This window comes from Thyridium curvatum (genome assembly GCF_004353045.1).
Source record: "Thyridium curvatum strain D216 chromosome Unknown NODE_4_length_842636_cov_84.159710, whole genome shotgun sequence".
Classification (NCBI taxonomy): domain Eukaryota; kingdom Fungi; phylum Ascomycota; class Sordariomycetes; order Thyridiales; family Thyridiaceae; genus Thyridium; species Thyridium curvatum.
In genome coordinates this window covers 760,899-775,939 of record NW_022156759.1, presented here as the reverse complement: position 1 = coordinate 775,939, position 15,041 = coordinate 760,899, and the positions used below count along the sequence as shown (strand labels likewise).

General features: G+C 58.9%; 5 protein-coding genes across 5 annotated transcripts; 2 read left to right on the top strand and 3 right to left on the bottom strand.

The window, feature by feature from the left end:
* Window positions 1-2,143: 2,143 nt before the first annotated feature.
* Window positions 2,144-3,721, top strand: E0L32_001193 (uncharacterized protein; the record flags this gene model as incomplete). The annotated part of the gene is made up of 2 exons (XM_031134759.1): window positions 2,144-2,212; window positions 2,669-3,721. 2 exons carry the CDS (start codon window positions 2,144-2,146, stop codon window positions 3,719-3,721), a joined length of 1,122 nt encoding a protein of 373 aa, XP_030993086.1.
* Window positions 3,722-4,481: 760 nt separating this feature from the next.
* Window positions 4,482-4,988, bottom strand: E0L32_001192 (uncharacterized protein; the record flags this gene model as incomplete). The annotated part of the gene is made up of 1 exon (XM_031134746.1): window positions 4,482-4,988. One exon carries the CDS (start codon window positions 4,986-4,988, stop codon window positions 4,482-4,484), a length of 507 nt encoding a protein of 168 aa, XP_030993085.1.
* A 471-nt stretch (window positions 4,989-5,459) lies between these two features.
* On the bottom strand, window positions 5,460-6,776 carry E0L32_001191 (uncharacterized protein; the record flags this gene model as incomplete). Its single annotated transcript, XM_031134735.1, has 2 exons — window positions 5,460-6,351; window positions 6,433-6,776. The coding sequence occupies 2 exons, from the start codon at window positions 6,774-6,776 to the stop codon at window positions 5,460-5,462; spliced, it is 1,236 nt and encodes a 411-aa protein (XP_030993084.1).
* A 1,597-nt stretch (window positions 6,777-8,373) lies between these two features.
* On the bottom strand, window positions 8,374-9,659 carry E0L32_001190 (uncharacterized protein; the record flags this gene model as incomplete). The annotated part of the gene is made up of 3 exons (XM_031134724.1): window positions 8,374-9,265; window positions 9,328-9,563; window positions 9,636-9,659. 3 exons carry the CDS (start codon window positions 9,657-9,659, stop codon window positions 8,374-8,376), a joined length of 1,152 nt encoding a protein of 383 aa, XP_030993083.1.
* Window positions 9,660-10,614: 955 nt separating this feature from the next.
* Window positions 10,615-14,052, top strand: E0L32_001189 (uncharacterized protein; the record flags this gene model as incomplete). The annotated part of the gene is made up of 1 exon (XM_031134713.1): window positions 10,615-14,052. The coding sequence occupies one exon, from the start codon at window positions 10,615-10,617 to the stop codon at window positions 14,050-14,052; it is 3,438 nt and encodes a 1,145-aa protein (XP_030993082.1).
* Between the last annotated feature and the right edge of the window lie 989 nt (window positions 14,053-15,041).

Here is a 15,041-nt window from a genome sequence, read left to right as displayed (position 1 = left end):
CGCTGCAGGGCTGGCGCAAGAGAATGCCTAGGTAGGTACTTTGGCGCTATCAGCCAGCGCCTGAAGCCCTGGGCGGGCACCTCCGGAGTCACGCGTTTAGGGGGCAGCCTCAGGCCAGATGCAGCCCTGGAGCCCTGGAGGCCCCGTGAATGGTGGGATGGGGAGGGGTTTTACGGCCTGGCCCGCGCCCCGAAGATCAGCCCATTTCCCACGATGGGCAGATGCTGGCCTCACTGCTCAGTCCCACAGCTTGCTGCCGGTGTTGCTTGCGGCACAGGAAACGGTGGTGCCGATTCCATGACCCCTACCTTGAGACTGAAGATTGCCACTCGTCGTTCCCATCTGATTGGTGCGAAAGGGCATCTTGGGCCGGGCGGCGGGATCCAAGAAAGAACGACGACGGCGCCGGTGCCGAGGACTGACGAGAGTCGGAGAGACGGACAGCACGCACACAAGGCCTTTGCAAGAACTTGGTCCTTTGCATCCGGTTCCTCGAGCCTGGCATTGCCACGCCCGTCTTCTTCTGGAGGATCTGGGGGACTGCAGTCAGCCCTGCCCGCCCTGAGCAGGTAGTTGATTACCAGGGACACAGACAGTCCTAGAACACACATCACGGAAGCGGATGACGAGCCACCGTCTGCGCTCCATACGTAACTAGCTACCTAGTTATTGTACGTGCAGATCACCGTAAGGTCTCCTCCCCTGTCAGCTGTCCGGCCTCGTCTCGCCCTCGCTGGCACTAACTAACAAGAACTGGGGAGGGTGAGAAAACGCCGAGACCTGAAACGGAGCGAGTCAACGGCGCCCGGCGTCATCAACCAAGCCATGTTGAGCCATTCGATGTTCCATTCCAGCTCTTGACTCGGCAGTCGCTAAGGACGCGGGCTCCAAGTCTGATCCAAGGTCAAATGTCACACCCGTTCAGAAGAGCATACGCGAGCATATCGCGAGAAGAACAACAGGCACCACCAGATGGAAAGCCATCCCATCCATGCATCTACCTAGGTAGGTATCTATCTTGCTGACCTGCGCTGGATGAATGGGTCACATGGACACGCACTCCCTCACTCAGGCGAGAGCGTTACCTAATTAGAGGGAGAGGGAGATGGAGAGGGAGTGAGAAAAGCGATACTAATACAAAAAAAAAGCGTGCGCTGTCTAGATCCCCGACCGATCGTAAGACTGCCGCCCCGAATCGTTCGTTCTCCTTAGTCAAACCCTGCAGCCCCCGGCGCGCCGTCCACGCCGCCCACCGTTTTGTTCTCGTCCCTGAGCCCATTCTCCATCGCGCCAGTGCCACCCGAGGCCATCCCCCATCCCATTTGTCCCATTTGCCCATGGCGGGTAGGGCATTGCCGTCCCATTTGTGCATTTTTTCGTCTGTTTCTCCCTTTCACGTGGGCCTCCCGACAAGTGCGGGCCCGCCGCTGAAGCAGATTCCCGGCAATCCATGGATACTTACTTTCTTTCTGCAGTCTAAGCCCTCCCGTCTGTCCGTATTCTCTCGCCCTCCCGGCGTCTTGTCTTGGCTGACTTGGCTACCTAGGTAGGTAGGTGGCTGGCTGGCTGGCCTTGGCTGGCTCTGTCGTGCACAGGATCAGACCAAGAAAATAAGATCTGAATAGGTATACACACACCAAACAGTCCCCGGCCTGAGCTGTGAATACGTAACTAGGTACTGCGGAAACGCTGTTGTGCCCATCCCCCATGTGCCCCGTCTCCGTAACGTCCCAAACGATACGCATCTCCAAGGTTTATATCAAATACACGTCCCCTCTTCTCGGTGTCTCCTGTCCCCCCCCCCCCCCCCATCTAAGAGGCAAACCCGACCAAACAACGGACACGAGATTCCATTGATATCACCACTTACTTGTACTTACTCGTCCAACACTACCATACCTACTGTACACAGAGTCATCGACGACCGCCGCTAACACCGCCCATCATCCCTCGATACCCCGAGTTCGATCCAGCACAAGCACAAGCACAAGCTAGCAGAGCAAGCACTCCACCACAGTCAACAGCCGAGAAACATCACCACTCTCTCGCTGCCTCTGCCTTTCTTTTTTCTTAGACAGACAGACCAGACCAGACCAGACCAGCTAGCTAGCCGGATCACCGATCATCAGCCCCCCCCCCCACAATGTCCGGCACAACGATCAACAACCCACCCCTCGCCTTCAATCCCTTCGCCTACAACGCCAAGCAACAGGTTAGTTCGATTCTTCTCTTTCTCTCTACTCACTCCTTTCCCTCTGCCTGCTCTCTGCCCTCTCCCCTTTCCCAATTCCCAATTCCCATCCCCCATCTCCCCGTCTCGTCTCGTCTCCTCTATTTCCCAGCCTTGGGTCAAATAGGCGTCGACGTCATACACGACGAGATACTCCCCTGTCCCCATTGGACCGCCAACAAGTCCCTGGGACCACCCCCTGGCTCGCATCCGACTGCCTAGTCCAGCATGGATGGCGGTGGAGCTGCTGCTCAGCTCGCCCATCCTCCATGATCCCGCACCCACTTACACACAACACCCAATACGCTTCAACATAATATAACATACCTCCCTCCACCCTCAACCACCTCTGTCCCCTCCCTCGCCCGCAGACCCAGAAAGGGAACCCAGGAGAGCCCCAGACTGACATATACCCTCTTTCTTCTTTCTCTCGTGCAGAACTACGCAACCTTCTCTCCGGCCACTCTCTACGTCAGCCCCCTCGAGGACTACGCCTCGGCAGACCTGACGTCGGACTCGGCCCCGTCGCCCGGGTCTCCCGTCTCTCCCATGTTTGCCGCCCCCTACGCCCTGCCCATGGACAACGACTGGCTCTCCTGGGGCGACAAGGCCCAGCAGGCCTCCAACAACCCCTTTGTGAGGCCCAACGACCCCTACGACAGCCCCATACTGTCCTCCGTCCCCGCTCGGAGCGTTTCCGTTAGCCCGGCCATCAACCCGCTCGACCTCACCAACAGCAACGGCCTGTCCGACGACATTGTCCCCTTTGGCCAAGACGGCCTCAACGACAATGTGCCCCTCTTCCAGACCGCCCCCTTCGCCTCGTCGAGGCCACAACAGCAGACAGTCATTGCTCCGGCCGAGATCCAGATCAAGCAGGAGCCCCGGCAGCAACAAGCAGAGCCCCGCCGGTCCACTCGCGCCAGCCAGCAGCAGCAGCAGCAGCAGCAGCAGCAACAACAACAACAACAGCAGCAGCAGCAGCAGCGCAGCCTCAAGCGCAAGTCCACCACCAGCTCGTCCTCTTCTCGCTCCTCCGCCTCCCCGCCGCCGGCTGCCTCGCGCCGCAAGGACAACAACACTAGCGCCTCGCCTCCGACGACGGGCAACGGCGTCCTCGGGCCCAAGAAGACGGCCCACAACATGATTGAGAAGCGGTACCGCACCAACCTCAACGACAAGATCGCCGCCCTGCGCGACGCCGTCCCGGCCCTGCGCGTCATGGTCAACCGCGCCGAGCAGGACGACGACGAGTGCGCCCAGGTCAAGCGCGAGGGCTCCCTCGACGACCAGGAGGACCTCGGCGGCCTCGCCCCGGCCCACAAGCTCAACAAGGCCACCATCCTGAGCAAGGCGACCGAGTACATCTCCCACCTCGAGAGGAAGAACCAGGTGCTCGCGAGCGAAAACGCCAATCTCAGGGACCGCGTCGAGGGCTTCGAGATGATGATGATGAGCCGCGGCGATGAGAGGGAATGCCTGTGGGCTTAGATGAAAAGGGGGAAAAAGAGCAAAAGCGAAAAGAATGCTAGGAAGAGGCTGTGTGTGTGTGAGCAAGTCACACAGGACTTGTTGTTGGTTCTGTACTACTACCACTGTTGCTGCTACAACGGGTTTCGCGGAGTTTCGGATCACCAAAAAACAAACCGGTGCATGGCATTGTCGTTTAACGATGGCGTTTTCGGGGCGAGATGGATCAGCATCATCTAATACCATCATGTCTCCACGGAGACAGATTGTTTGATTATTGGGAGACATGAATCGTCTCGTCGAGAGCAGGAAAAACAAGCGGGATCGAGTCTTTTCATTCATTTGTTTACTGCACTACATTTGCTTTCTGGGAATGGGATACCAGCACCGATACCACCACTTCACTGCTTTTACGCGCGTTATCCAGACCATAGATAGCTGGGGGGAGCATGTCAGAAATCCTGACTAGAGGACACCCCGTAATGAGAAAGGGGAGCCCCAAGAAGGGCCTCCTGTGACATTTGACCACACCAGACTTGGTCTCTGTTCTCCCGTGGCATTTCTGTGACGAGAGCGTTTCAGCTCTATGCGAGCCTCCAAGCATGCTTCTTGCAAGCAAAGGAAGTTGCAGCTCTTCTCTAGCATTCGCCTGTATGCGCCTAGATCTACCAAAGAAGCACAACATCCGCACCGTCTAATGTCACCACTCGTCGAAACCAACCTATCCCGATCGCCCATCACGCTGGGACAACAATGGAATCCTTTCAGTCTAGTCTCATCTTTAGACCTTCTCCTTCTTCTTCCCCTCCTCCGTCTCCAGCACCATGCCCACCTCGTTCCACCGGACTCCCTCGATGAACCCGTTGCGCTCGTATAGCTTCTTGCCCGGCGGGTCCGCCATCAGGCTCACGTACGTCTCCCCCTCGGGTGCGCGCTCGCGGATCCGCGCCAGCAGGCTCTTCAGGATCGCGTCCCCGAGGCCTTTGCGCTGGTGCCCCGGCAGGACAGCCATGTCGGCAATGACAAAGTACCAGGAGCCATCGCCGAGGATGCGGCCCATGCCCACGGGCGAGGGTTCCTGTCCCTGCACCGGAGACGGAGAGGGCAACGACGGGTCCGCGTAGGTGATGTAGACGCCGTGCCAGCTGCCCGCCGCGTAGCAGGCCGCCTGGGCGGGGGTGCGCGGCGACAGGCCCGAGTCGGCGCGGAGGCGCATGTATGCCTCCGGCGCAGGGTAGCCCTCGACGAGGGCGTAGCCCGCCGGGAGGGTGAACGCGGACGTGCTCATCTCGGGTGCAGTTTTAGATACCGGGGACGGAGACACGACGCGGTAATGACGGCGAAAGTATGAGTTGGGAGAAGAGCTGTAAGCAGAGGGGATCGGACTTGGAAATCCAGGCGGCAGGCGGGGCAATCAGACGGGCCACGTCGGACTGGCAACTCGGCGCCCGAAGCCGAAGCCGATCAGGCTGCATCAACTCCGCACCGAGTCGGAGTCCACCTCGGCACCCGCACCAGACCGCTGGGAGCAAGAGCACATAAGTATAGGTATGTAGGATGCATCTAATAGGTAGTACCACGTCCTTGACGAAAAGTGCATAGGTTATCTGATTCTATCCAAAACGAGTGTATGAAGTCCACGTGTAAATCCAGTCAGGACCAATATCCCCAACCCCCTACCCCGAAGTTTGCATGCAACCCTGTCATACTGCTAGAAGAAACCTTTGGAAACACCGATTTTTACCTTCCCGTGCCCCGCTCAAGCCTGTGCCTGCTCTGCACCCTCAGCTTCGTCCCAACCACCGCGGCCACCACGGCCACCACGGCCACCGCCGCGTCCGCCACGGCCACCTCCGCCACGGCCGCCGCGACCTCCACCACCCCAGCCGCCCTCGCCCTCGCCCTCGTCGCCCCACCACCACTCGTCATCGTCGTCGTCGCACCACCATGGCGGGTCCCAGCCGCTGCACGGGTCCCTCGACGTCGTGGGCCGCGGCGGACCGGGCGCGCTCCGCGTGGGCTGTCCGCCTCCAGGAGGCCGGGTCACGGTGACGGTAACAGTCACGGGACCGCCGGGTCTCGGGCTCGTGCGCATCGTGGTCGTCGGGCGCGGCGGCTGGAGCGTCGGCCGGGATGTGGGGCGTCCGCCGCCGCCGGGACCGATCACGGTGGGCGGGAAGCTGCTGACACTGGTCGTCGGACGCGGCCGCGGCGGGAGTACCGTCACCGAGGTTCGGACACTAGTGGGTCCCCCCTCGGGCGGCGGCGGGCGGATGATAGTCGAGGCCGTGGGCCGCAGCGCCGTGGGGCCGTCGACGCTCGTCGCGCCCGGCGGAGGGGGCCCGTCGGCCGGCTGGCCGGCCTGGAGGAAGAGAATGTACCGCCGGAACTTGTTGGACGACACGCGAGCGGCGCCGAGGTCCTCGGCAAAGGTCCCGCTCGCGGTGCTGGCGGGCACGGCGGAGGCATCGGTGGGGGCTTTGTCGCCGACGGCCCAGAGCAGGGTGTTGACGCCTGTCGGGTTCAGCGAGACGGCGTCCCAAGAGCTGCAGCCGGCGCAGAGCAGGTCGGCGGTCCAATGCGTCTTGTTGCGGGAGGATGTCAGAACGGTGTAAGATGCGCTGGTGAAGGGCGCAGAGAGATCGTCGCCACTGTGTCGTACAGCAATTAGCATGCCGACCCTATCTGGCCGGACCGGGAGCATCATGAGTCAGAGGCAGCAGATTACTAACTTTGCCCAGTGCGAAGAGGCCGCAACGGTATCCCCGTTCGGATACGCCACCGCCAGGGGACTGCCCTTGAGGCTGCCGCCCCAAGCGATGCCCGCCCAACCCACCTTGGCCGGCGCCACGATCTGCAGGAGCACATCAAACGGCGGCTGGGCCACATCTGGGATGGCGATCCGGTACAGCACACCCGACGGCGAGGCGGCGTACTCGGAGTAGCAGACGCTCTGCTCGCCAGAGCTGCAGTACTTCCCGCTGCCCGGAGCCGCCGGGGCGGGGTCCTGCGCGTGGACCCCCTGCGCCGCGAGAAGGGGCAGCACAGAGGCGAGGAGGGTGCGTAGATGGCCCATGACTCCGTAGGTGGGCCCGGAAGAGTGCCGGATTACACGACAGTCACTGGCTCGGCAGCACAAAGAGAAGGAAAGGAGAAGCGCGGGAGGGACCGAAAGGTAGGTGCAAGCGATGCCACCTTTATGGCAAGTCGACCACGATCGTGAAGGCACTTCACATGAGGGTGGACTCGTCAGCAGATGGCCAGGGGTCACCGGGACTGGCCTATGGGCGGTCCAGTCCGTGATGAGGTGCTCGCGGATAACGGGGCAGTAGGATCCGCCACGACGCGGAGAATGTGTTATATTACGTTTTGGGATCGCTTGCGTCGCCTCGAAGCGCCAAGCCCGAACTCTCGGACTGTTTAGACTATTCTTCATTACTCTCCGGAACGTCACCGCCAATGAGGGTGGAGAGGCGAGAGCATCTCCCAGGGAGATAGGTCCCCAAACCAACAGTCGTCCCACTCCGGGACCACACACCAAGGAATTCCAAGTCATTCTAGACCTTGGGAGAACCAGCAGCTGATCACGATAGGAGGCGCTCAATCTTTTTGGGGGGGATCGTTGACCCGGCTTGAGGTTGGCTCCAGTTTGGATGTAAAGGGTAAAGTCGAGCCGGCAATTGCGATTCGAGCTTCCGGCAAAAGGAAGCGATATTAAGGCACGGCTGCTTCTGGAGTCTGGGGTATTGCGCCACCTCTATGATACTTTATGGCATGTTTATATAGCTCTCGTCCTATATCATCGCCGTGTTAACTCACGGGGATGTCGACGGCTGACAACAGCTCGTGCCACGCGATGGGGACGTAGCCTGGCGCCCAAGGTCCCTCACCACTGCAACGGCCAGTGCTCCTATATCTGGAGACGACAGGAACGGGTGTTCTTTCATGTGAGCATGTAACGAGACATGTAACGAGACATGTAACGAGACATCTATCTGAACTATGCTAATGATGCGTCCAGGGGCATCGATAACGGAGACGTACTTGCTCCTGGAGCACTGTTCTCATACACAAGGCACATCTCAAGTAATTAGTTTACCTATGTTATCCTCAAATTAGGGGTTACCAAGATGTCCCTCGACATGAGACTTGAGCCACTCCATCTCGCGGGCCAAGATATCCATGCACGAGACGTTTTCTTGCGCGTTGAAACTGGCCACGTCGCACCCTTCACATAGGACATTATACTGACCTACACTTCCAAGCAACATCAGCCCTTGATGTTAGACCGACTGGAGTTTGTGGCTGGAAATGCACACTATTGAAGATTGATACGGCCGAATGGGCCGGTACCTCTGTCTCGTAATACTCGACTTTGATACAACATTGAACCAAGAAGATTCCCTCCCGCCGTAGACGCCATCAGCGATAGTCGAGACGAGCGGCCACGGAGACGACTCGTTCCAGTATTAGAGTTTATTCAGCACGAGTGTCATAGCAACAAGATAATAACTACGAGGGTGACTAGCCGATAACCCATCAATCTGCACGAAGCAAGGCAGGAGAGACAGCCAGCATGAGCACCTAACACAAAGTGACTGAGACAATTCGAATTCTCGTAGTATCAGGTCCGTATGTGGCAAAAGGCCGCTTGGTGGCCGGCGGCTCATTGCTTAAGTCTTGGACTGTCGCTTCTTCAACCCTGATGTTTCTTCGCCAGCCTCCTGCTCCTTGACACGGTTATCGTCCTCGCCCACGTGTGTTTCCTCGTCAACCTCAGCGGCGGACTCGGCCGAATCGTCGGCGTCTCGCGACTGGGTTCCGAGGACCTCTTTGAGAATCTTCTTGCCTTCGTCCATCTCGCCATTCGATGTGCCGCAACCCATACACTTCCATGTGCCGATCTCGGAGAGGGCTTTTGTTCCAGGCGGGGCCTGTCCGTTGACAAGCCGGCATCTGCTGCATATAAGCACGATCCGATTCTTGGGCGCCGTCTCGTCTTCCCCTAGCAGCAAGTCCATAATACGATCGTACCAGTGCCCTTCGGAGGGCCCCTGGTAAGCAGGGGCGTACTGATGCGTCCCGGCAACCACAGGAGGAGGGGCGCCTTCCGGACCGAAAGCGTTGGGGGCGAATTCGGCCGAGGGCTCCATGTCATGCAGGTGAGAACCAGCGACTTGCGGGCTGCCGCGGACCGAGCCCATGTGCATGCTCTGGGGGGTACCGGGATGGGAGAGCATAGAGCCCCGAGTGTCGCTGCGAGGAATGTTGGCCGTGGGCGGAGGGGGGAGGTTTGTTCGCTGGGGAGTTCCTGGCTGCCCGTGATGCGGCCCTGCCTTCCCTTTGGCCGCCTCTTTCTGGTCCTCGCTCTCCTTTCCCTTGGCCTTGGATTTGGACTCGCCGCCATATTTCTCGAGGAGTTCCTGGGTAGAGTCGTACTTTGTTGCCGCCTTCAGCTTGCGGATCGTGGCGGCGCGCTCGTTCTGCTGATCCTTGAGCCTGGCGCTGAGAGACTCAGTCCGGAAGTTGAAGTATGTAGCAAGAATGGTGCGAGTGACATAGATGCTGCCAACATTGTTAGCTGTCGGGTCCTGTGAGAGGCGCGAAGCTGCAGGGTGACTGCTCACACGACCGGCCCTCCGGCTAAGCCTGTCCATTCCCAAGCGCCGAGATTCTTCCAGCCCACAACCAAGACAAGGACGATCGCATAGACCAGGTAGGCAAAAGTGAGGTAGAGGGTCCACAAGACCTTGAGCCGCCGTGAGGTTGAGCGTGTTTTGTCGAGCTGGGCCTGCGTGGCAGTGATCTTGGTAGCGAGCGAGGAGAGGGCTTTCTCGAAGGAGGCGGGCGACGAGTCATCTCCCTGCACATGCCTTTGTTAGCAGCGTGATTGCAGAAGAGAGAGAGAGGTTGAGCAGAAGGAGGCGACACCTACCCGCCAAGGCCAAAGAGAAACCATGATCACACACGCACGCCCTCACGCTGAGGGGCGGCCCCAACGCGTTCGTTGCTTCTGGCTGCTCACAGGCGAGAGACCAGGAGCTCAAATGCTGTCCAGACAAGGTAGACTACCTTTCCAACAATCAATCTTTTGTTGTCGCGAGCCTATCTCTCGCAGGCGGGTTGTTGTCGTGGGCACCAAAAAGTGAAGGATGAAAGTCGGAAGGCCCCAGGCACAGTTGAAGCATTGAAGCTCCAGCCTCACGCCGCCTCGGGGAAAATCACAAGCTGCTGGTGGCCCAGGTGGTCACTCGGCAGGCCTAGGTGACCTCATAGGTACCTAAAGCGACTAAGCCCCATCGCCTGATATTCTTCCCTTTTAGTGCGTCAAGAGCTGTATGACGGTGCTTAAATGGGGCTTCAGTCCCCCAAAAAGGTGACCTATGACAGCTGGAAAGTGGAGTTTTTGGAGCCCACCTGCAGCGCTGAAGCACCTTTGAGGGTCTGTGCTCTCCTTGTTTTAGGGGATGTTTCTGGTGGCTCAGCTCGAGGGCTGGCCTTTTGGAGAAGGCCAAGGCTGACTGATGATTGATGCCACGCTTTCTGTACCACCACCACAACACTAGGTATCATTGCTTTGCGAACAGCAGAGTCTCCCTTGCGCACCACTTGTATCGCACCCAGGCACGAGAGCTGGTCTATCTTATGACTTGAGAGTTTCATGTGTTTCTGTCAGCCACATCAGAGAACCCCCTTCTTCATACGACAGACGCACCTATTGCTACGAATGCCGCCGCTGCTCGCCAAGATTCAACTGTAGTCCCTGAGCAACGATCTCGGCCTTTGTGCCGACCGCAACGACATGTTTCAGGTAAGGTCGCCATGCTTCCTGTTTCTTCTTCTTCTTCTGCTTCTTCTTCCTCTTCACCAAAGAGCCAGAATAGTCTGGGCTCCTGTAGAATCATCGGAGTGATATGACAATCACTGACCAGCACGCTCCCCGGCTCCAGAAACTACGCGGTGCCATCGACCGAACTCTTGCGGAAGAACAAGCTCGACATCAAGCTGCCCAAGTCGAGAGAGCTGCTAATGCTGGCCGTCGTCCTGGAGCCCCTGTTTCACGAAGCGCCAGCGGTAGGAGCGATGTAGCAGCCCAGCGGACCCGCGCCAAGCAGGCTGGCCAGGATGGAAAGGATGGCGATGGGCCTCTGAACCCAGATCCAGCTGTATTTGAGGCTGCCTTTGTGATTGACGACGAGGAGCTGTCAAGAGAGCCCACGCCTGCGCCTACGGCCAAGGATCAGCCGGAGAAAGACAGCCCCATGGCAGAGGAGAATGGCAAGAAAGAGCTCTCGGAAAAGGGAGATGGTGATAAAGTGCAGCCAAGCAATCAGTCCAGCGGCAACAATACCGAGCCCGGCGAAACTCCCAAGCCCAGCCCTTCGACCAACTCAAAATCGGAGCTGCCTCCCGAGATCCGAGCAAAGCTGCGCAAACTGGAGAAGCTCGAGGCTACGTATCCAGAGCTGCTTCGATCGTATCGCATAGCCCATGGCCGGGCCACCTCGATCGAGCCCTTTGAGCGGGCACTCCGCGAAAATACACCGCTCACCTCCATCAAGGACCCGGGTGCCTTGACCGAATACCTGAACCAGCTCAGCCTCAAGGGCGACATGGTGATGGAAGAGCTCAAGCGTGTCTCGGCTGAAAAGGACAGCTTCAAGCAGAAGTCTGAGGCCGCCGACAAGGAAGTCGAGGCTTTGAAGCAAAAGCTGGCAGCTCTGGAATCCGGCAAATCTGCCGAAACGACCACAGAGGAGAGTGCGACGAGGAGCTCTGCTGATGGCCAGAAGCCCGCGGACTCGAGCGCTCAGTCGACTGCGCCTTCTGCGGCCAAGTCGCCCGTCTCTCAAGTGCTTGGCATCTTTTCACCCAAACAGAAGCCCCAGACTGCCCCAGATGTAGACAAGGAGCCCGAGGAGTTCTTCTCCTACGACAGTGAGATTCCACAACTGCAAGCTGAAGTGACTTCCAAGACCGAGGAAGTCGAGAACTTGACGCGAGAGGTCGAGACACTGCGCAGTGAGCTCGCCACCGCCAAGGAGAACAGCTCCGGCCTGCAGGCAAATCTCGAGGATGTCACTAGGAAGCTCAGCGAGTCGCAGGATGCGGTTGCGGTGCAGGAGTCGCTCAAGACACAACTCGAAGCTAGAAAGACCGAGATCGCCTCTCTGACGGACCGCCTGGACAAGACCCAGACCGAGCTACGTGACGTAGAGAAGCAGCTGGAGAAGGAAAAGGCAGCGTCTGCCGCGGCACAGAAGCAGCACGACTCGGCATTGGCTCAATCTGCGTCCCACAAGACGAAGCTCGAAGATGAAGTCCGTGCCGTTCAAAAGGCGAAGGAGGCCCTCGATAAGCAGATTGCAGCACTGAACGGCCAGATCGAAACTCTCAAGAAGGGCAAATCGGACAATGAGGCTAAAATTGAGGAGTTGGGCAGGAAACTCCAGGCGCCGCCCACGCCAACAAGCGCGACCGCCTCGGAGAACGTGGAAGTGCCCGCGGCTGCGGGAACAAGTAGTACTGCTGCAAAGAAGAAGAACAAAAAGAAGAAGAAGGGCGGCGCTGCTTCTGCTGCTGCTGCGGCAAGTGGAGCTGCAGATGCTACCGGCGCAGAGACTCCTGCCGCGTCCTCGCCCTCGGAAGCTCAAGGTACCGGGGAGTTGAGGGCAGAGATCCATCAATTGAAAGAGCAAATCAGCCAGAAGGACGAGCAGATTGAGAAGCTGTCTCAGAGGAAGAAGACGGAAGAAGATCTGCGGGAGGAGATTGAGCACCTCGAAGAGAACTTGCTCCATGTCGGCCAGGAGCATGTCGAAGCCAAGGAGAAGATCAAGAGCTTGGAGGAGGAGAAGCGGAATCTCAAGGGGCGGATCGCCGAACTGGAGAAGGAGCTGGCTGCCTCGACGTCATCTGCCGAGTCCAACTCGAAGGTCCAAGAAGAGTTTGCATCGCTGAAGCAAGAATATGAGGATCTGCAGGCCAAGTCGTCGACTTTGCAGTCCGATCTGGGAGCTGCTCAACAGCTGGCGCAGACTCGCTACAAGGACCTCACCGAATTGCGCGAGATTCTACAAAAGGCGCAGCCGGAGCTCAAGAGCCTACGGCAAGAGTCGGAGACTCTCAAGACGACCAAGGCAGAGCTTGCTACCAAGACCACGGAGCTACGTAGCATGGAGAAGAGGGAGAAGGAGCTCAAGACAGAGGTCGCCAGGGCCCAGCGGCTTGCCACGGATCGAGAAAGCGAGATCAAGACGCTGAGGGAGAAGGTCACGGCGGAGACGAATCAGAAGGTCAAGCTCGAAGACGAGAAGCGCGTCGCCGGTCGCGACTTGCGGCGGGCAGAGGCCGAAAAGATCGAGCTGAGCGCCAAGGAAGAGAAGGCGACGCGCGAGCTGCAGAAGCTACAAGATGAGCTGGCCAAGAGCCGGCCGAAGCTGAAGGAGCTCGAGGACGAGATCACAAAGCTACGCAAGGAGCAAGAGGTGCTACGGGAGGAGGCGGAACTCAAGACGTCACAATATGCCAACGCGCAGAACCTGCTGGGCAGCATGCGGGACCAGACGGCGGAGCTCAGCATACAGCTCAAGGAGTCGCAGGGGCAGGCCGAGTCGCTCGACGAAGAGCTCAACGAGTGCCGCAAGCTGCTGGGCGAGCGGACACGCGAGGCAGAGACGATGCGGCGGCTGCTGGCCGACGTGGACGAGCGCGCAGACTCCAAGGTGCGCGACATGCGGGCGCGCCTAGACGCGGCTGTCGAGGAGCGGGACCGCCTGGAGGACGAGTCGAGCACGCTGGCGCGGCGCAAGGCGCGCGAGGCAGAGGAGCTCAAGACCAAGATCCGCGACCTGGAGCGGGAGGTCAAGGCGCTGAGCGGGGAGAAGGAGGAGCTGGAGCAGCGGGAGAAGGAGTGGCGGCGCCGGCGCGAGGAGCTCGAGTCGGTGGAGGAGAAGGCCGAGGCGGAGACGGCCGAGATGCGGTCGACGGTGTCGAGCCTGCGGACGACGCTGGACGCGTCGGAGCAGCAGGTGCGGGATGCGGAGAAGCGCAACGCGGACCTGCGGCGGGGCCTGGACGAGCTGCGGCAGCGGTACGACAAGCTGTCGAAGGAGAGCAAGGGCCTGCAGGCGCGACTGGGATCGTCGTTCTCGCCGGGCCCGGCCGGGTCGGGCCGGAGCTCGATGGACTCGACGCGCTCGGGCCCGGCGGCCAACGGTGCCAGCGGCCAGGGCGGCCCCGACACGATGTACCTCAAGACGATTCTGCTGCAGTTCTTGGAGCAGAAGGACAACAAGCTGAGGGCGCAGCTAGTGCCGGTGCTGGGGAAGCTCTTGAAGTTTGACAGGTAGGTCTCTCTCGTCCCACTCACCCGCTACGAGGGAAGATGGCAGCTTTGCTGACGGGGCCGTACGCACTCACAGGGCAGACGAACAGAAATGGCTCTCGGCGGTACAGCATATGAGTGCTCGGTAGGCGGTAGTTATCACGGCTCCTTGCAATGTGGTGGTTGTGTATGATTCTTGGAATTGCCATTATCGGTATTCAGTGTACGAACAGGATAGGTAGACTGCAGATGACGAGCACAGGAGCACCGATGTGCAGCCCGCACTGCTTTGTGGGAGGAGAATCTGGAGATGGAAGAGTTGCGAACATTGCCAGCACCACCCTTCCCCGTCATCCCCATCCCTCTCGATTTGAAACACGCCAAACCGCAATGCCGGCTTGGCTGGGTCTGTGTCCCCGAGAATCTTTACATATGGCGTAATTCTGGTAGGTAGTACCCCCAATCATTGAGAGACTTGAGAGGCTGGTCTGTGTTCACTCGTCGTGCGATGTACAAGTAGATGTGGACATGTTGTTCTTCCCAAGAGCGAGGGTGGGCAGGCCGCGGGTAGGTACATGATGCATGGATGATCAAGGTGCAGCACTCGTACAAGTACAGTGTCGACGTTGAGGCAGCACCAGCGGAGCAGCAAGCGGCAGCCGCCGTACGTTGCCGACTTTGCCGACTTGGTGTGTCTGGCATTTACTGGGGCGGTGGGTGTGATCGACTTTGTCGACGGGACACGATTGTGCGAATCGCCCAGGACAGCTTGCGCGTACGCATGCCTTTTCCCTTGGCACCAGAACGACAAGAGGCAAGGGCGTAGGCAAACCGGCATTTTGCTTGGCCCAATCTACATTTACACTGGTGAGATGCGGTGATGATATGCAACTGTGGTGTCTCCTCTTCTCGCACCTATTGTACAAAGTACGTACTCTGTAGGAAGTCAAGGAGATAATGAGGTAATCAGAGTCTCCAGACAGAGTTAAGCATAAGTCAAACTTGGGTTAGAAC